The 20,232-nt window shown below is 49.8% G+C and overlaps 1 protein-coding gene across 7 annotated transcripts in view; it reads left to right on the plus strand.

Moving 5' to 3' along the window:
* Positions 1-12,719, plus strand: part of TLK2 (tousled like kinase 2) — a 44,454-nt gene extending 31,735 nt beyond the window's left edge. For all 7 annotated transcript variants that reach the window (XM_042787352.1, XM_042787354.1, XM_042787355.1 and 4 more), the window contains 9 exons: positions 1,575-1,672; positions 2,047-2,128; positions 3,806-3,897; positions 4,876-4,965; positions 5,460-5,629; positions 7,146-7,284; positions 8,409-8,520; positions 9,511-9,618; positions 9,995-12,719. In XM_042787352.1, coding sequence (XP_042643286.1) covers positions 1,575-1,672; positions 2,047-2,128; positions 3,806-3,897; positions 4,876-4,965; positions 5,460-5,629; positions 7,146-7,284; positions 8,409-8,520; positions 9,511-9,618; positions 9,995-10,168 — 1,065 coding nt within the window. In that variant the 3' untranslated portion in view covers positions 10,169-12,719. The remainder of the gene's footprint in view (positions 1-1,574; positions 1,673-2,046; positions 2,129-3,805; positions 3,898-4,875; positions 4,966-5,459; positions 5,630-7,145; positions 7,285-8,408; positions 8,521-9,510; positions 9,619-9,994) is intronic.
* The last annotated feature ends 7,513 nt before the right edge of the window (positions 12,720-20,232 follow it).

Genomic DNA, 20,232 nt, shown 5'->3' on the forward strand with positions numbered 1-20,232 from the left:
GGAACATGAAGGAATGGACCGAGGGAAGAAAATTATAAGAGCACAGCAAAAACTGCAACCATCACTGACTTTCCCATTTCCTTGCAATATCAAGTAACCAGCATTATCAGTAACAGTCCAGTAAAATCTCTTGGGCTTTTGGAAACTGGTACTGTTTAGGTAGTTGTAATGCGCATTTGTTTTCAAATACATTGACTTCAGTAGGATCTGTACCTACAAGTGAGGTTGTATTTAGATAAGCTGTTGGTTACCTTTAAAAGGATTGCAATAACCTATAAATAAGTTTTCTGGGATGCTTCAACAGATGAAGTACTGAAAAAAATAGATGTCTTCTGCCATTTCCTGGTTAGCTGTGATCTCTACTAAGGCCAGAGAGTTTTCTTTCCCATATGAAACAAAGAGGAGGCATGCACGTGCATTGCTGGAGTCCCCCTGCTTTTCTCAGGTGATGCCCGAGCTCTACATTTAGCTTTTTCCTGTAACCTTGACGCACAAGTTGAATGCAAGGCCTCATTAATGCTACTGTACTCCTTGTTATCTTCAGTGGCAAGGGAAAGTTAATGCACACATGGAATCCACTGGCACTCTGCCCATTGTGTTTTACTGACCTGTGAGCAAGGATAAGTGATAGGGGCAGGAGTATGCTAAAGGCATGCTTGCCCTACAGCTTCCGCATTGCTTGAGTGGATTAATTGCAGGTCTATCTATGCTGGCATGTAGTGTGCCACCCTGGAACAGAGGAATCCATTTGGAAATGGACCTTAATGGAAAATGAAGTAATGTTCTGAGATCGTGGCATTGTCTGAAGCTGTGCTTATCCTTTTCCACTTTTGGAAACTGGATCATTCTTGATGCCTAAAAATAGAACAAGTTGAGAAGGGAAGGAACAGAGTCACAAGACAAGTGGGTAACTATGTCCCTTGAGTCATATATACCAAATAATACTGCTGAAGGCGCATGTTTTAATTGAGGTTTGCAATGCTGTCCACAGTGATGTGAATTCTAGTGTCATGGCTGAGGGCACTAGAGCTTCCAACTCTACAAACAGCATATCAGAACTTCCACTTGGCACTAAGTTACGCTCTGACCCGTTCTACCGCTTGCTGCTACTAGGGCCCAATGTTGTCCTTTCACATTCTCCATCCTCTTCAGGTGCTGCCCCATCCCTATGTGACATCATGACATCCCTGTTCCTTATTCCTGAGGGTTGTCCTCTTTTTCTTGTCCCAGCAGAGGCTGAATTCTCACAAAAACAGCTGCATAGCACTTAATCAGGGAAGGAGCAGGACCAGAGCAACAATGCTTCTTAATTACAGAAAATGTTAAGAAGGCATAAAGATATGTCTGCTCCTGTCTGTGTGTAGGTGTAAACAAAACTGCCCAGTTGGTTTTCATTCCTGTCACCTTCCACCTGACTCTTAGTTGACTATGACCATCTCTCTAATCTCCTAAACAAGTTATTTTCCACTTGTGAAGAAGTTACTGGTATTACATTTGTGTTGCCGTAAATCAGGTGAAAATGCTAACTGCATTATCTTAGTGTTCTGTTTTCCTTTTGGTTTTTCCTTGTGCAGGAAGAAGCAGAGATCCAGGCAGAGTTGGAACGACTAGAGAGGGTTAGAAATCTACATATCAGGGAATTGAAAAGGATACACAATGAAGATAATTCACAGTAAGCACGTGGGATTCAGGGACAAGAACATATAACAATTTTTTATTTTTCCCCTTCATCATGGGAAACACTTAATCTTTTTTAAATTGGTGTTACAACTTAATATGTCACTTGATTGTGGGGTGGCACAGTGGTATAACTTGAAGTTCATGTAAGACAAAGGCTTCCAAATGCATCAGAAGGTACCGCTATATAGTCTTTCATCAGTGCAAAGTGATCAAATAGTATCAGATCTGTCAGTCATTAGCACAGTTTTAATGTTTTTCTGTCTTAATTTAAATATGTTGTTTCTAAGCTGTGTAGTGGCTGTAATTTATTGTGCAGTAGATTGCATTATTTCTGTCAGTGTTCTTAAACTGTGTCTTTCTTGCCAGATTTAAAGACCATCCAACGCTAAATGATAGATATTTGTTGCTACATCTTCTGGGTAGAGGCGGCTTCAGTGAAGTATATAAGGTAAATGTGAAGTGGCAGTCTGTGGTGTAATCTGAATCTGCAGTGAAATATTGCAGTAAGCAGAATTTTTACACTTGTTTTCTCAATGGTGTGTGTGGTTGTGGAGAGAAAAAGAGAGGACAAAACACATGTTGCATCTGGCTTGCATTAGACAGCAGGCTTGAGATTTTTAGGTTCTGCCTTTGTCCTCAGAGGTCAGATTTCCTGCAAATGTATGTTTCAAGAAAATGTTGCAGCAAGTCTGCAAGTTTTGTCAGGACAGAGAAGCAAACAACTTGTTTCAAGTGCAACACACAAATACCTTAAGTAGCTAAGTTTTGAGTATGGCATAGCAAGTCTGAATGTCACTGTATATAAGAGAAAACAGTTCCAGTAATAAGAGCAAAGCCTTCATCTCCTGGGGGTAGAAGGCTTTTTTCTTGTGTCTTCATTTTATGCTCTGAAGTAGCAGACTGGGTGGTTGGGAGTGTGTGTGTAGTCTTGGGACTTCCTTGGAACTGAGGATTGCTTGTGTGTCAGCACTCTTGCATGGCCAAGACCTGTGACACTTTGGTGCTTGCTATTTGACTATTATGCTTAAAGCCTTTCCAGTTCTAAATATTCCCCATCTGTACCTAGGAGTTCTTAATTCGTGTTGAATTTGGCTAGAATGAAAATAATTATGTCAATGCAAATACTGGAAACTTCACAGTGATTTATTATTTTAATGCAGTACAACAATAGATATCTAAGCCAGGGGGGCTGGACTGCTCAGGTAGTGAAAAAAGAATGTGATCTGCATGTAAGTACTCTGAATTGCTCTTTGGAGGCTTTGCTGACTAAGTAGAAAGCCTTGGCTCCACAGATGAAAGCAAGAGGGTATGAATGCTTCATACCTGACTGCGCTTAACAGTTTGAACTATGTTATTAAAACAAAAAAATGCTTAGCCCTTCTTCTTCAGGGTCTTGGCCAATCTGTTAAGCGTTAGGAGTTATGTATACAACTTCTGAGATGGACACAGTTTATCCTTGTCTGCTTACAATAAGTTTTAGCCCCGTCCTATGAATTATTGGCTGTTGCTGCTCTCAGACAAGGTGAAAGATTTCTTCATTTCTCAAAGAGCACAATTGCAGTAGTCCATTCTTTAAAGACTGCCTAAATAGCAAGAAACTGGAGGGAATGTATGGGATGTATGCAGTTCTGCCATTGAATTCCCCAGCTTCTAAATAAGCTGAAACGTTATGCTCAAGGATGGAGAGCTGAGATAACCAATGTGAAACAACATATTGAAAATCCTCTGTGTGTTTTGGTGTTTTTTTAACTGAGAGTAGAAGATGAGTTAGGTGGCTTGGGGGAGTAATGGCATGGTCTTTCCCAGTGTGATTAGCTGTCTATATTTTGGTAATGTGGCCTTTCTGATCCCATTGTAGCTCTGGTGGTAAAATGTCAGAATAAATGCAGCATTAGTTAGAGCCCATGGGGAAGGTCAGATCAAAGCACAGAATATTCAGTTGTTTTCAGAGTTGCTTGGTTTCATTAGTGAAACTAATTACATCAAAATGCGGGTTTGCTCTTCACTCAGTATGTTGTAATGCTTATTTCCTGGGTGGGGATATTGGTTTGTTAGAGCTTGTCTGCTTTTGCAGTATTAACTTGAAGTTGTGATTCCTACTGATTTTCAGCTCTTCTCTCTGCAGGCATTTGATTTAACAGAACAAAGATACGTAGCTGTGAAAATACACCAGTTAAATAAAAACTGGAGAGATGAGAAGAAAGAAAACTATCACAAGTAAGTAAGGCTGCAAAGCAGACAGACACGTTTCCGAATTCCTCCTGTATTTGGTTATCCAGTGTCTGTGAATAGGCTGCCAATTTTTCCTGTGTTTTACCACAACTCAAAAGCCACTCTCTGTCCCAGTAGCTACTTGCAAAAGTTACGGTCATATTAGAAATGTTTTGAATGTGTGTGTGTGTGTGCCGACATGCACACAGCATTTTGTATGAACACTGCAGCACACAGGGTTTCAAAGCACCTGTAGTGCTCAATGAAGAAGGCGTTAAAGTGACTTCTCCTCTCTGAAATGTCTAAGCTCTGATTTTGTAGAAAACAGGTTTTTGTGCCCATCTTCCAGGTACACACCTGCACTGTGCTCCCTGAAAGCTTCCCCGTTCCCTTTGTTTCCTAGAATACTTAATCCTTTCACATATGATTAGGACTGTAAGTATGTTATGGCCTACAAGGCAGGTACAGGAAGCCTTTTGGTGTTGGTGACACTTGCTCCCTAATGCCGTGGATTAGATAAGCTCTGCAGAATGGCAGCCAAGCCTTCTCGACAGAGCTTCAAAGATAAAGCTGTGATCTTAATTCCCCAGTGGGCCGCTGGGACAATCTAAGCTGAATGTGCAGCCTAGAAGTTGAGCTGCTGAGCATCATGGAATTTTTCTAGAACTTGCTGATTTTGGTATTCAGCTATCTTGGATCCCTTAACGATTTATTATGAGGTTATTCTGTTTTGGCAAGCAGTACCATTAGTCAAGATTAGTTATTTTGTAGTATTGCCAGTGTTTTGAGATGCACTCAGATTCTGTGGTTCTCAAGAACTGTTCTGCACAGTTCCTTGTTTGCTTGCCTTTTCTTAAGCTGTCTGAATAATGCGCATGGGTTTGATTGAAGTTGGACTGCTGTGTGGTATGTCTGGGTTCGCTATCTGCAGAACTTAGAATTAAGTCACTTGGATGACTAATGCTCAGACTTTCCTATTTTCAGACATGCATGTAGAGAGTACAGAATTCACAAAGAACTGGATCATCCTCGAATAGTTAAGCTATATGACTACTTCTCGCTGGATACTGACTCGTAAGTTATGTTGCTGTGTCCTTTGACTTGTCTGTAGTGAATGGGTCAAACCCCAAAGTATTTGGTCTCTTAAAACTTTCAAGGAGAGTTCAGAGAATGTCCATACTAATTCTGCAGACTGTACTGCAGAGATATCTGCGGCAGTTTCAACATACATTGGTTTTCTAGAGTCAGTAGCTCACAAACCAGTGTGCTGTATTATGTCAGATGTGGTGCTTTACTAGTAAATCCTACTCTTTGTTGGCCTGGGCAAATGTCCCAGCTGATACAGCTTTTTGCCTTTGGATCTAACACTTAATGGGGGACCTCTGACCTCTGTACTATTGAGCATTGAGGACTGTGCTCCTGGAAGCTTATTTTGAGAAAGGGATTAATAGGCTGGAGGACTCCTAATTTAATATATTGACCAAATAGGTGAGTCTAACAGACAAGCAATAACAATGTGTTCTGATTTCTATCAAGTGCCTTCATTACAACTACTGTTTTGCCTTCAGGTTTTGTACAGTGTTAGAATACTGTGAGGGAAATGATCTGGACTTCTACCTGAAACAGCACAAGTTAATGTCGGAGAAAGAGGCGCGATCCATTATCATGCAGATTGTGAATGCTTTAAAGTACTTAAATGAAATCAAACCTCCCATCATACACTATGACCTTAAACCAGGTATGCTGTGCTGCTAGCTGACATGCTTAAGGATGCTAACTAAAGATAATGGGTTATACGTAACATGGGGAAGTTTACTTTGGTCAGACAGCAAAAAGGAGACAGGGCTGTCTGGGAAAACAGACTTGCAACAATTACAAAAAAAAACCTAAAATGCGTAGAACATGCTGAGAAAATGGTATTCTCTCCCAGAATTGCAACATAAAACAAGGAAGTAACATTGCAGAAAAAGTAGCCTCCTTGTTCAGAATGAGCCCTTGAACCACCAAGTGTCTGTTTGGTTTCTTAATGTCCTGCTTGTATTCTGCTGTTGAGAGCTTCTGTTATTGCTTCATAAAGGTTCCCATAATTACTGCTGTGTTTCATGTTTCCATTCTTCTGGCTTATTCTTTCTGTAATCATCTGCCTGAAAATCTGATGGCAGAAGCTAACTTGGAAGCGTTCGGTTTTTCAGACTGGTGTGGCAGCTCACAAAGCTGAGGACATACAGTCAAACTGCTCAGGTCTGCCTTTGAATTCAGCAACATCTGCCATGTCAAGGGTCCTCTCCCAGCGTTGTTGCAGATTTCCCTTTACTGTTGGGCAGGGTCACAAGGGGAAAGGTGGAAGTGCTCTCTTTTGGGCCGATGCGTATTGGCCACATAGCTTTTTTTTTTTTTTCCTAGTCCAGTAAACTTCAGCCATCTCTTTGGGCAGTTACCCCTGGCTTGTCTCCCTATACTGGTGGCACTTCATCAGCATTGTGTAACTGGTATGTGATGTGGTTTATTGCATCAGCGTGAGGAATCTGTACAGGAGGTGGTGCTGTTGCACTAGTTCTAGTGACCCTGTTTCTTCCCCCAGCTGCCGACTGTTCTCATGTTGTCTGAGCGTGTTGCAGAGCTCTGCCTACAGTTGTCTAAAGCTGTGATTCATCCGCTGCCATCACACATGATTCTGCTGCTTTACTGTAGCCTTTGAGAAAAACAGTGATGATCTGACTTCCTGATCCTTGATGGATTTGAAAAAGACTCTTGCCTAAGCAATAATTGTCCTTTTTGAACTTAGAAAGCCGCTGGGAAGCACTGCCAGGAAGGAGAGAGTTTCTGGCTTGTTGAGAGGCCAGGGCAAGTCAGGACTTCTGGGCAGAATGAGTCATAACTGCATATGTGTACTTCTCTCTCTCTCCTTAATCCTCCTTTGTGACCTGCCCTTCCAATGGGACCTTTGGGAGGGGTCAAAACAGCATGGGCATCAAGCTCCTGTGGCTGATAGGGCTCAGAATCCGGAGGCTCCAAGTAATGTTGGGCCACTGGGTCGTTCAGGGATGGGCAGATCAGTTCTAGCACTTGGTGGGAGCTGAGTTGTCTCTGGAGCTCGGGATACTGAGTTTTAAAACTTCTACCCTGGGCTGCTGCAGCTCACTGTGTAGGTTCCTTGTCCTCTCGTGTAGAATGACCAAGTTCAGTGCAATTTTATTCTTGTTTTTTTCCTGCTGGATGTGTATCCTAAGGGGCCCTTTCTATCCTCTGTCTAGGTAACATTCTGCTAGTCAATGGTACTGCATGTGGAGAGATAAAAATCACAGATTTTGGACTTTCCAAAATCATGGATGATGACAGCTACAACTCTGTTGATGGCATGGAACTGACATCACAGGGGGCTGGTACTTACTGGTAAGCATCGCCTGGGGCACTTGCAAGTTACAGATCAAGAACAGTTTATAAACAGCTTTGGATCTATATCAGCTCTGTATGTACTGCCATTGTCTGTGACAGCTTGAGACACTGGAGGTTTGAGACCCCGGAAACTGCTCGTGTCACAGAGGTCCTTCTGAGGCTGGCAGCTTTTTACTTTTCAGTGGGTTACATTTGAAAACCATCTCTTATCCAAAGGGCTTGGTGAAAAACTGCATATGCTGTGTGCTGCTGAGATAGCGAGCTCTGGAGTGGAGCTTGGCTGCTATTTCACAGTCCGTACTGGCACTGTCTAGCAGTTTAAGCAAGGAGGAGGAGAATACTGTGCCTGTTTGGAAATTCAGGTACACCAGGGAGATGGAAAGCATATTCCACCGAAATGAAGAAGTGAAAATCCACAGTTAGCTCTTAAAAAAGATGTAAATCTCACAGTGCTGTCTATAGCCAGAGCTTCACTTTCGAGTGTCATGTGAAAGTGTTTTCAGCACTACTTTAGCCTCAGTGCCAAGTGTTGTCACTGCATCACCCATGGCTGAGAGCAAGACCTACAGTGAGTGCCACTGAATGTGATTCTTAAATATTACCCAAGCTGCAGACTGTCACTACGGGCAACAGTGGTACAGGAACATTTGTTAAGGCATTCTGTATTGTACAGTTTTGTTCTGTTCCTAAAAATGAAACTAACAGTAGTTTGAGCAAGTCTGAGTGTCTGTAACTAGGACGTGTCATCTGGAGTTGTATTTCTAGAAATATGTATTTTGGCTGTGTGTTTCTATTGTGGAAGTGTTGGCCAAGCCCTTTTAACAACAAATAGCAGTTCGGAAGATAAAAGAACATGGGCTTATTTTATGTGCTCTGGTGAAAAGAAACTGACTGTGCTGATTAGCTCAGACCACGAGTGTCTGGAGAGTCCTTGGGATCACTGTTCTCAGAAGGGTTGTGCACTGGTGATCTTGGCCCCAAGATGGACAGGAATGAAATTGGGTCCCTTGAGTCCCAAGCCAGTATCTGATCACAAAAGCTTGTTCCTTCCTTTCTAAAGAAAATGATTGAAAGTATTTGGAGATGCTGCTCATAACCTGTTGTCACTTCCTTCTAATCAGGTATTTGCCACCAGAATGTTTTGTGGTTGGGAAAGAACCTCCAAAGATTTCAAATAAAGTTGATGTCTGGTCAGTGGGAGTCATCTTCTATCAGTGTCTCTATGGCAGAAAGGTAAGAAGCCATTTAATTCCTTTCTTAGTGGTGATTCCCAAACCTTTTGGGGGACAGTCGTGGCTTCTGCTTCTTCCTTCTCCCCAGGCTTAGAAGGTGCATCCGCCTTGTCTCCTTGCCATCAGTTCCAAGGCAGAATCCATGCTAATGAAGTGGGGAGAATTTACTAGGTTGTGTTTTGCTCTACATGGCACTTCCTTCAGAAGCAATGTTCTGCAGAACATCTCTTTCCACTCGGCGTGTTCCCACTGAGACCATTATGGGCAGGACAAGGGTATTGGTTCAGAGCCACACCCCTGAGGCTCTTGGTCTGACATTGTGTTGTGATGCTTTCAATGCGCTAAGTCTTTATTGAGCCTGATACTGTTTGATGGCTGCGAGTGTGTTAGAAAAAAAAAAATAATCAAAACAGTAGGTACAAAGACCCACTTTACGAATTTTAGGATGGCTTTTGGAAGGGAATAGTCTGTATCAGGAAAAGATGATTTGTCCTGAGAGAAGGTAATTTGTTTTATGGCAACAGAAGAAATAGGTTGGAGAAAGAAAAGGATTCCATCAACTCTTGTTTTCATGAATCCTTGGTAACCAAGTGTTGTGAAATCCTGAAGTGACAAACACGCTCTGTTGCTTAGTGTTGTCAGTCGGGCAACTGGTGGAACCAGCCCAGCAAAGATTGAAGTGGGTGAATCTCCTGTCAGCTTAGGTAGATGAGGGCCCTCTTGCACATGCTGAGGCTGACCTATGAGGTCTGGAAGCAGATGGAAATCCCTCCTGTCTGAGCCAGAGACACCCCAGACATATTCCAGCTTGGTCCCTTTTGTTCAGTTTAAGCGCCAGAGCAACGTGTCCTACTCATCTGGCTGGAATGTGCAGCACCTTCACAGCATTTATGGGCTTCTTGCCCAGAAAAAGTGATGCTAAACGGTAGCATTATAGGTTTTTTAAGGCCTGTCACCAACCTTTAACAATTGTCTTCTATTTTTTTGGTAGCCCTTCGGTCACAACCAGTCACAACAAGATATTCTGCAGGAGAACACAATTCTGAAAGCTACCGAGGTGCAGTTCCCTCCAAAGCCAGTAGTCACGCCAGAAGCAAAGGTAAATCTTGCTGCAGCGGGTGATGGTACTGGGTATCTCCGTCAGCGATCGGCAGGGGCAGTTCATCCTCTTGGCTTCCCTAAAACCCGCAGTCCTGTGTTTAGTTCTTGCCTCCTGCAGAGTGGTCGGTGGCTTTGCGTTGTAGTTGTCAGGCTGAGGATTGAACAGAGCGCAGCGTGTGCCTCTGCCTCTGCTTTCTCCTGCTAAAAGATGAGCTCCTGGTGAAGGAGTTGCGCCGTCTCTGTGCTCACTGGGGAAGGAGTCTCAGCGCTGGGGTTGTCAGATTGGCCCCGCTCCCAAAGAGTTATCTGTCAAAGAAAAGCTTCCTGTTTCTGTATGTCTACTGATTCTTGTTTTGCCTTCGGGGTATCTGCAGGCATTTATCAGACGTTGTTTGGCCTACCGAAAGGAGGATCGGATAGATGTCCAGCAGCTGGCCTGTGACCCATACTTGCTGCCTCACATCCGCAAATCTGTATCCACGAGCAGCCCAGCTGGAGCTGCAATTGCATCAACCTCTGGATCATCCAATAACAGCTCTTCAAACTGAGACAGAGTAATAGGCCAAAAACTGCTTGAGAAACCGGCAAAAAGACTTTCAGAAACAGCTTTGGAATAGAGGAATCCGCAAGGGTCTCGAGAAGCCTGTACCAGGTGCTTTTTTTCTCTTGCTTTTTTCCATCCATAGAGCATGACAACATCAACTCTCATCAAGAAAACCTTCGGCATCTAGGCCAAGCCATGTGGATAGGAGATGGCTTGAGGTTTATCCAGTAAATGACCACAAAAGGGTGGCTGCTCTGAGCAAGGAGGGGAAACTCAAGAAAATACAAAAAAGACATGGTTCCATGTACTGTGAACTTCTGAACATGCAGCCTTGGGGAATCCAGGACGCCGTGTGTGCTTCATATGAAGAATGTGGACTTTGGAAAAAGACTGGGCTAGTCCAGTGTTGATATTTAAACATTGTTCTTTTTCTTTTAATAAAGTTTAGGTAACATCTCCTGAAAAGCTCGAAGCACCAAGGTTCAGCTGGGGATGGTATATGACTCTTTGCCCTTTGGAGGGGAAAAAAGTTGATCCTGCCTGTTCATGGCACTAGAGTTAGTGTTTTACCCCTAATTAATTTCAGTTTTTTAAAAATAACAATTTTTTGGAAGAAAACAGTTTTCTGGTCTCAAAGTGAAACCCGTATTAGCAGGTTCATGGCAGTGTCCATTCTGCAGATGGTGCAGCTTTCTGCTCCTTCAGGGTGGCCTCTTAATAATTCACCTTCTCAGGAGGGCGGTGAAGCCCACAGAACAGGCCTGTGTAGATCTCCTGTGATCAGAGCGGATCACAGCGCAGACTGCCACAAGGTTTTCAGCTGCTGCTTCAGAGCTCTCACAACGGTTGCACCTTTTTAATTTATTTGAAGTGCTGTTCTTTTTGAAAAGACACCCTGACATGTTCACGACGTGCTCTCTGCTCTCGTGAGCGTGATACCTGTTGACCGTTGAAAAGGCAGGCAGCGAACGGGAAAGAATCAGAGCACAGCTCAGCTGATCCCAGGTGTGATCTGTGCTCACACAGTACTGTACATACCTTGTTCATGTTCTAAAAATCCGAAGCTGAAGACTTGTCTGCTCTTCTCAGGTGACTGGGCAGCAAAGCTTCCTCGCTCCCTTAACACTTTGCTTTTTAAGCTTGCTGACTTTCCTAACTTGCTGCCATCGCTGAATCCGATTTCAAATGAGAGGGAATGCGATAGTGTTCCAAAGGGAGCAAACACCCTGATTATTATTTATGTCTCCCTTCTGTAATCTGCCTTGGAGGGGGTCTTACACCTTCAGCTGGAGTCTGCCTGCTGTGAAACGCAAACCTCTTGTCCCGACTCTGCCCCCTTTCCACCCCACACACACACACACACACCCCCCCCCGACAGTGAGGGGAAACTGAAAACACACACAAAAAGCACAGCACTTGAACATGTGGCAGCCAGGTTGGAGTGCTCCTCGCATGTGGCAGGAGTTCATAGCCAGAAATATTTAAAGATGCAGTGTTCAAGAGCAAGGTTTGTCTCGGGAGGGAGCCGGGCGGTGCACTACTGCAATCCAGGGTGGTGGTTAAAGATCTAAGTTGCCCTGTGTCCCCCTCCCAAGGCAATGCCCAGACCGCCGTGGCGTGGCCTGGCCTCTGTGCGGCACCTCCAGGATTGGACCCGCGGCTCTGGCAGCGCGGGGGGTGCTTGGGGTGCCCGGCACCCAAACGGTGTTCTCGGGGCAGGTGATGCTCTCCACAACGCACTTTCAGAGAGAGCTACCCCTTGTCAGCCTTACTGTAAGCCATCGTCTGCAAATATGCTTAAACCTGATCAGGAACTTTTAGTTAAAAAATGGAGGATTCTGTTGAAATTAAGCAATGGGCCTGGGAAGTGGAGAACTCTGCTGCTTTGGTTTTTATTACTATTTTTGTAGTGACTCTTGGGCTTTTAATTGGATGTATTCACTTGCAGCTGCATTAAGGTGGTCTCTAAACTGTAGTGTTTTAAACAAAGAAAAGAAATACTGCATCTTTAAATCCTCAGCCATAATTTCTTAGCTCTTTCCATCTTTGCTGCTCTATTCCAGAAGTTAACTGTTTAGCAAGCAGCGCTTCGACATGTTCATTCAGCCTCTGTCAGGCGAAATCAGGGTTGATGCTTCATCCCGTTTGCTGAAACTGATGATTTGGTGTCTGTCCACATTGAGGAGAATTCTAAAAGGGTTTTTTTTCTATCCCGGTCCCGTTGTTTCTTGGACATACAGTGTGTGCTATCTCTGTGGGTGTGATTAGTTTTGTGTCAGATGCATTTATTCCTGCTGTGCGACACCCATCCAGGGGCCTGGGGACAGCCTTGGCCTTTCCCCGGGCTGATAGCAGTGAAGAACCCTGGTAGAATTCTGGCTGCGACACCTTCCTTGTTAATATGGGTTTCACTTCCAATAACAGACCCTATTGCCACACTGTTCATTTACTTAAAGAAAAGTGTATGAAGAATTTGTAACTTAAACCAAGCCAGACTGTTTTGGCTCTACCCAACAGATGAGACATGGATATTAAAATAAGTTTTAAGAAACTGATTTGCTTGGCTCTTACTGTTTTGCTCTTCATCGTGTTGGCACGAGCTCTCTTGCAGTGGCTGTGGGGAGGTGATGGGGGCAAGATGAAGAAGGATGGAGGAAGATTGTGTTCAGCAGCTCAGAGCACTGAGATCTCTGCATCAGAGCGGGGAATCGCTGTAAATTACCAAGTCTTATTTAATTCCTGGCATTGATCTTGTTCTGGAGCATCAAGATGGACATCCGAGGTGGGTTTGTCCCGCGTTTCCAGTAGAGTAGCAGCTGCCTTTAGAAGCTGTGTATGTTCAGGGCACAACACCCACCTTTTTTGTGTCTGTTAATGAAAATTTGTGTTGAACTCCCCTGCCCTGGCTGGCGGTGCCGAGAGGCCACAACCCACCAGCCACTCCCCAGCCCACGGGCGCCCGAGGCTCCGGTCACCCAGAATAACCATGTTGAGTAGCGATGAGACGCTCAACTCCTTTTATTTCTTATGGCTGAGCCTTGTCAGCTTTAAAAAAAAAAAAAAATGTACGATAGAAAATGAAAAAGGACCTTAGCAGCTGAAGATGTCAAGTCTGCTTATATCTGAGCTAATACCTGGGGAGCGCCAGGTCCCCTGGCCAGCCCCTCTGCAGGCATCTCCCACCCTCCGTGCGGGGTATCCCCGCCACGAAGCGGGGCGGGACCTGCCCGCCAGAGCCTGGTTCTGCCGGAGGAAGAGTTGCTGGGGCTCAGGATTTTGCTGCAAACCTGACGTCACCCTTGCTGCACTTGAAGTTAAAGTCAGCTTTCCGCCGAGCGCGAGTGAAACCGAACACCGAGAGCAGCTCGGCTCCCTTCCCCGCTGCTGCAATTGATTATTTTTCGGCACCCTCTGCCAGTTTTGATGATGCGACACAGATTTGGGCAGGGGGGAGGTGGCGGCGGGGTTTCAGCAGTGAAGGTGCGAGCGTCCTGGGGTGGCAGTCGGGCCAGGTACCCGGCACGTGTGCGTGGCGTGCCCGGCGGCCGGGCCGGCCGCGGGATTACACGCTCAGCTCGACGCCAGCAGGACTCAGGCTGACTGAGGGGCTGCCTCGCTGGATGCTTCGCCTCCTACGTTAGCGGTTAGGAGTCACGCTATGAAATGAGCTGCTTTCTGCCAAATGGGCCAGCCCCAGTTTATTTTGTGACCTGGCAAACCCTCGACGTGAGGTTTGCTACCGCTGCCACTGTCTCCTCGGGGTTTGCTGCCGGAGGATGTTATTTTTTGGGTGCTACACGAGCCTGGCTCAAGCAGCCCTGACTTAAACCTTCCTACTCGCAGCACGGAGCGGGAGAGGAGATTTGCAGCACACAAAAGCAAGACCCAGCACAGTCCTCACCGCCCCCCCCCCCAGCCCCGAGGTGCCTTTCCTACTCAATGCCAATGAATCCTTGCAATGCGATTCTGAATTTCCACTGCCGCACGTGGCTGTGCCCACGGTCTCCTGCCCTGGGGAGCAGCCGGGTGCCCCACAGCCCTCGCCCTGGGTGGGGGCGAGAGGCCAAGCAAACGCAGAGCTGCTCGGCTTCCCCTCACCGCGTTCACGCCCAGAAACAGGCGTCTTGGCCACAAGGACACTATTGTCTGTGCCGGGTGGGGGAGCGGGAGCCGGGGCTGAGACACACTCTCATTTCTTGTATTAACTGTGCGGGGGCGCGAAGGACGGGGAAAAGCCGCTCGCCGCTGCCAGCGCCGCGTGCTCCTCCGTGCTCCTCTTCATCCCAGCCTTGCATCGTCTTGCCACGGGGTGGGTTGCCGCAGCTTTTCTTCTCCCCCCTCCATCCTTCAGCTGTCGCTCGGTGTTTCTGTTGCTCCTCATTTCCAAACACCAGCCGGCAGCTGGGTAGCGCAGGGGAGGCGCGGTGCTTCGAGCTGATCCAGTAAAGCTTAAAAATAGAGACCAGCCACCATCTGCCCCACCAGTGTGGGATGAACCTCACCAGCCCCCAGGCAGCTCTGGCCTGGAACTGCTCTCCCATCGCTGTTACTTGGGCTGCAAGGATGGGGCAGTGGGGTGCAATGGTCCAGCTGGAGCTAAAAAGGCACAGGATGGAGCTAAAAATGCAGGGATGCTGTGGGGAGCAGCAGGGTGGAGACGGGGAGACTCTGCCTTGTGTGCAGGCCAGATCTCCCATCCCTACTCGAGCAGCCACAGGGAACGCAGGCGGCGGGTTTATGAGGTGCTTGGCTCTGGTTTGCATTCATAGGAAGAAAAAAAACAGAGCTCTGCTCAGCCCTGTCCTCTCTTGACCGAAGCCTCCGGCTGCGCGGGAGCCACGAGCACGCGCTGGCCGGGGTCCGTGGGACACAGGCTGCCGTGTCGGCAACCTCCTCGCTCTTGGCCTGGCTCAGCTCCGCAGAGAGATCAGGGCTCAAAACCTGCTTTGTTCAGCATTGGCTCATCCCAGCTCCTGCTAATCCCAAAAATCCACCCGCCTGCACCCAAACCCAGGAGACCGGCTGGGATCGACGCCAAACCCCCTCCAGGCTAAAGGGACTGGTGAGGGACCGAGGTGGAAGGGGACATGCCCGTGGCTGTGAGTGGCAGAGGTGGAAATGGAGCATCTGGGGCTGACTGCGTGGCCGCTGGACCACGCTGCTCCTGCTGGAAAGGGCCGTGGGACAGGGTGGGATCTCTGCTCCCTGGTCCGTCCCTGCTTCCAGAAGGAGGAAGATGCCGTTCGGGATGTGCTGTCTTCCGCTGCTCTCCAGCTGCCTTCCCTCCCCACTCTGCAACCCGGCTCTGCTAATTTGCTCTTGAGTCATACAGAGAAAGTGTTTTTCTATAAGGCGAATTTCTTGCAAATGGCTGGAATTCCTCTCTGCCCCTTTCCTGGAGCCCTGTGAAGGCCAGGGAGGAAGGAGAGGCAGCGGGCTCAGGGGGCAGCTCTGCTCCCCGGGCAGCCCCCGGCCTCGTCTCGCCCCCGCGGCGGAAGGGCAGGGATCTCGGCGCTGGCCCTCCCAGGGTTGGAGCGCCCTGAAATTCCTCGTGGCAGCTCTGAGCGAGCACATCTGGTTTTAATAAATTATTTGCAGCTTGAACTTGCCTGACTTTCAAGGGCTGCAGAAGAGAGAGGAGCAAAGAGCTCTGAGAGCCCCAGCGCGGGGCATCCACAAAGGGACCCCCCTTTGCAGTGCTGGGAACCAGTGGAGTTGGGGAGGGGGATGAGGGGGGCTCTGGGGCTGACCAAGCCCTTGGAGGGACCCCAGCAGCTGGCTGCTCCTTGCAAGAGCCGAGGGGATGGTCGGTTTGGAGGCAGGGAAACGGCCCTTCTTTTTGGCCAGGATCCTTCTGCCCACAGCTGGGTGTCGAGCAAAGCCAGGGCTGATCTTAAATATTGTGTCTCTGCGCTGAGGCAAGGAACACAGGGAGCACACTGCAGTGCAGGCGAGGGTGGCTCCCCGACACCCCCCTGCTCGGTGGAGCCCCGGCCACCAGCACTGAGCCCCCCCCTCCCAGCGCTGGACCAGTTGGCGTTTGGGAAAACCAAACCCTCAGGAGAATCAGCATCACCCGGCGACACCAAACGTGCCTGGGGCCGTGGAGGAGCTGAGCCCCCACACGCCGTCCCCAGGCTCGTCCTCGGAGGGAAGGGTGTAAATACAGGCTGGCGTCAAGCCCCACGTCCCAGCGAGGGGGGCTGCCGACCACCCCTCGCTACCCGCCATGGGGAGCGCGCCGGCGGGCTTTGGGGGGAAACCCTCTGCCTCGCTGGGACTGGGGCTGTCCTGGCCGTCCCCCGCCCGTCTCCGATGCCGGGAGAGCGACGTGGCCTTCCCCTGCTGCCGGTGCGGGGGAGAGAGGAGCCGGCAGACGCCAAGACGGCCTCTTCCCTAAGCAGTGACCTCAGCGCGGCAGCGGCTGCCAGGTGGGTGTTGATCTTGGCCCGGCCGGTCCCGTTTGGGGGCCAGGATGAGGCCGGGGCGGCGCGGACGGAGGGCTGAGCTCGCGGCGGGGCCTGGCAGGTGCTGCCGGTCCCCGGCGGGCGGGCGGCCCCCGGCTGCCGTTGCCACACCGGAGCAAAGCCCGCGGCGCCGGCAGCCCCTCGACGGCAGCTGCCTGTGGGACTTTGCTCTCCAGCACAGCTCTCCTGGAGCGAGAGCCATGGGATGGGGGGGAACACCCTTGGAAGAGCATGATCAAGCAGGACATGAGGTCTCCCTGGTGATATAACACACCCTCCATGTCCTCCCCGGGCTCTAAAACAGACCCTTTGGACCTGCCAGTCCCCAGAGGTGGCTGACGGGTTGGTGCAGATCCTTCCTTCGGAGCATCTGCCCTCAAGCCCGGTGCTACAGACACTGTTCTCATGGTCCAGGGGTCCCCACATCCTGTCCTCTAGCGCCTCTGGCACAAGCAAACACCACACGTGCCCCATAGCAGCCCCAAACTCAGTAATTCACAGGGTGCCTTGCTGCCATTGAGCACCCCGGCTTCAAAGCTGGGGTTTATTTTCCCATCCCAAATGGCTGGGTCCCACAATTCATTGGTGACGCTTATTTTCCAACCTGTGGGAAGTTGAGCATCCTGGCTGACCCGTTGTCTGCCAGCGCTCCTGACCAGCACAGACCTCCAGCCAAAGGTGGATGAGCAGCAGGGATCCATCTTGGGAAATATTTTTTTCCCAAATCCTTCTGCAGGGTGCTGTTTCACCCTGTCCCACCGCAGCCCCTTCACTGTCACCACTCCCCACCCGGTATTTTCCTTTGGCCAAAACCCAGCATTTATTTTTCCAACCAGGGGACAGACAGAGATGCTCCGACTGCGGGAATCAGCCGCAGCTGCTCAACGTCCCAAGCTCTGGGTAAGCCCCGGACCAGCCCGTCGCTCCCATCCGTCGCCCGGTGCACGGGGCTCCCCCGCGAGCGTGGCCAGCGGCGCAGTCGGCCACCCCCTGCACGCGGCTGTGGCTGTCTGGCAGCAACTCGTTAGGGCCAGAGAGGTCAGACAGCTTGGAAACGTCCCAGGGGAAGGGAAAAAATGCATTTCCTCCCCATCCACTCCAACAAGTAGCAGCTCAACTGGTACTAAATCTGATTAGCAGGAGAGCAGGTGAGGAGCTGTTGGCTCGCGTTGGAGGAATTAATTACTAGGAAGTGCTAATCATCTTCTCATTACATGCAGCGTAGGGGCCTCCAAGACATGGGATGAACCAGGCCAGGAGGCAGTGATGCTCCATGAGATCCGAAGCCTTTTGTCTCTGCTGTGTCGCCTTTTTCAGATGCAGTTCACCTCCCAGGAAAGGGACGTCGGGTTTGTCCGGGATGGATGGTGGGTCCCACTCGTGGGACTTCACAGCTCCGTCATGTCCAGCCGCTGATGCCTCGCTGGGTGCCATCCCCCAGGAGTGGTCTCCAAAATTTAGGGATGGGAGAAAAGATCTGGGCAATTCCCTCTCCTCCGGGCTGTCGTGCTCACTCCCCGTGGGCAGCCCCCAGCACGCGTCCAGCCGTGGAGGGCGAGCGAGGCTGTTCTCCCAGCACTCCCTCAATTAAAAAATAATCCCTGGCATAAAAAATCTCAACAGCCTAGACGCCGATGTGCTTAATTGGGCCCCCCCAGAGGGTTTGCATCCCGAAAGCCCGTCCTGGCACAGGTCTGTAGGTCCTTCCTGCCTTGCTGGGAAACAACGGATTCATTTATTTTCACGAGAACGTCCAAACAACACGTGGCTGGCTTACACGCGTTCCCCCCACGCCGTGCCGTCTCAGGGCCAGATCCTGCTCCCCGCTCGAGGGAGCGTTGCCATCATCTTGGCTTGATTAAAAGCCTCGTCCCGCTTGATTTTTGTACGGCGGAGTCTGAGGTGCCTCCCCCTGAGCTGCCCAAATCCCTGGAGAGCTCGAGGAGGAGCTGAGGCTCCCGCATCCTCGGGGATGCTCCCACGAGATGGGCGCCGCGGGCATCACCCTTTCCACATCGGTGCCACCCAACCTTTGCACCAGGCCACGCTGCCGTGCCACAGGCCGTGACAAGACAGAAGTTGGCCACTTTTAGTCATCAGGGAAAGGGTGAATTTGCTGCTTTTCCGATGTTTCTGAGCACAACCCTTGAGTGTGGGGGCACATAGTGGGCACCAGCCCTTGCTGGTCTTCCAGGGCTTCCCAGCAAAATCCTGAGAAAAAAAGCTCGATGTACCCAATCTGGGTCCCACCATACTTCCACATGTTCCCACTTCCCCACTCACAGCTTTCTTGAAATGGAGGAAAAACTGTCTCTCCAGCCGCCGGGCAGGGTGATGCCCGGCTGAGCCGCTGCCCGAATGGTGCCTGGCTGCCCATGGGGATTTTCTCCTCCCAAGTTACAGGGATTTGAGGCTTTTATTTGGTTCAAGCAAATTGCGATGTTGAATCTCTTCCAGGTGCCTCGGGGTGACCCGTTACCTCCAGCCAGACCTCCGGGAAGGTGTGAGCAGCTGCGCTGCTTTGGTGCTGATGGTTTTTGAGGTGTGAATGGTGTTTAACACCAAAGAAACCCCCCGAGCAGGAATCTGCGGTGCTCACACAGCTCCCATTGCAGCGGGCCTCCTCGCACAGAAACACGCAGCTCGACAGCTGTACAAAACCAGGAAAAATGCTGATTTCCAGCATTTTCCACGTACAATGCCTTCTTTGGGTGGCTTGGGGGGGGGCTGGGAAGCCCTGATTGGAGGGGAGGTGTAAAAAAAAAAAAAAAAAAAAAGTTTAAAATATATTTAAAAGTGTTTCAAAGGCTTTTATACTCAACTCTTGGATATGGGACATATCTCCATCGGACACTGTGTGATGGTCTCTGCCCCACGCTCCTCGGCAGAGCACAGGGAAGCTGCAGCAGCACCCCCACCGCTGGAGGGAGGAGGCTGCTCCCCGGGCAGGGCGGGTGGCCGGTGCAATGAGCTGTGTCCGGCCTCAGCAGCCCCCGTCCATCGGCGGGACGGGAGCCGCTCGGCTCTGTGCTGCAGGGATGGAGGGAGGAGGATTCTGCTGGGTCGGCTCGGCAGTGCTGTGCTTGGGATGGAATAACCCCTCCAAGCACCCAGAGGTGCAACCGAAAACGCGCGGGAGCAGCCCTTGGCTCTTCTTGGCGTGGAGATGGGCTCCCACGGGCTCCCACGCCGAGGTCCCGGGTCGGGCAGGGCAAGGCAAGGCGCTTTGCTTGCGGCGTGGGACCGGGGGGCATCTCCCACGCACCCTTGGCCTCGCTGCGGGGGCACCGCGGCCCCCTCGGGGTGCGGGGGGGGGGGGTGGGGGGGGTGGGGGTGCTGCGGGGCCCCAGCCCTCCCCGCGGCTTTGCGGGGATCCCCCACCCTCACCCCCCACCCCACCCGGGGAGTCCCTCGGCGGAGCCCCCACCAGCACCAGCCCCCCCCGGCCCCCTCCCTCGCCCTTTTGGGCTGGGCCCACCGGCGAGGCCCGCGCGGCTCCCGCTGACGCAGTGTCTGAGGCCGGCGCACACGCTTCGGTTGTTTTTGTTGTTTTTTTATTTTTATTTTATTTTTTTAACTTTTTTTTTTTTTTCCCCTTCTT

Source organism: Tyto alba, unplaced genomic scaffold (assembly GCF_018691265.1).
Source record: "Tyto alba isolate M040663 unplaced genomic scaffold, T.alba_DEE_v4.0 Super-Scaffold_12, whole genome shotgun sequence".
Lineage (NCBI taxonomy): Eukaryota > Metazoa > Chordata > Aves > Strigiformes > Tytonidae > Tyto > Tyto alba.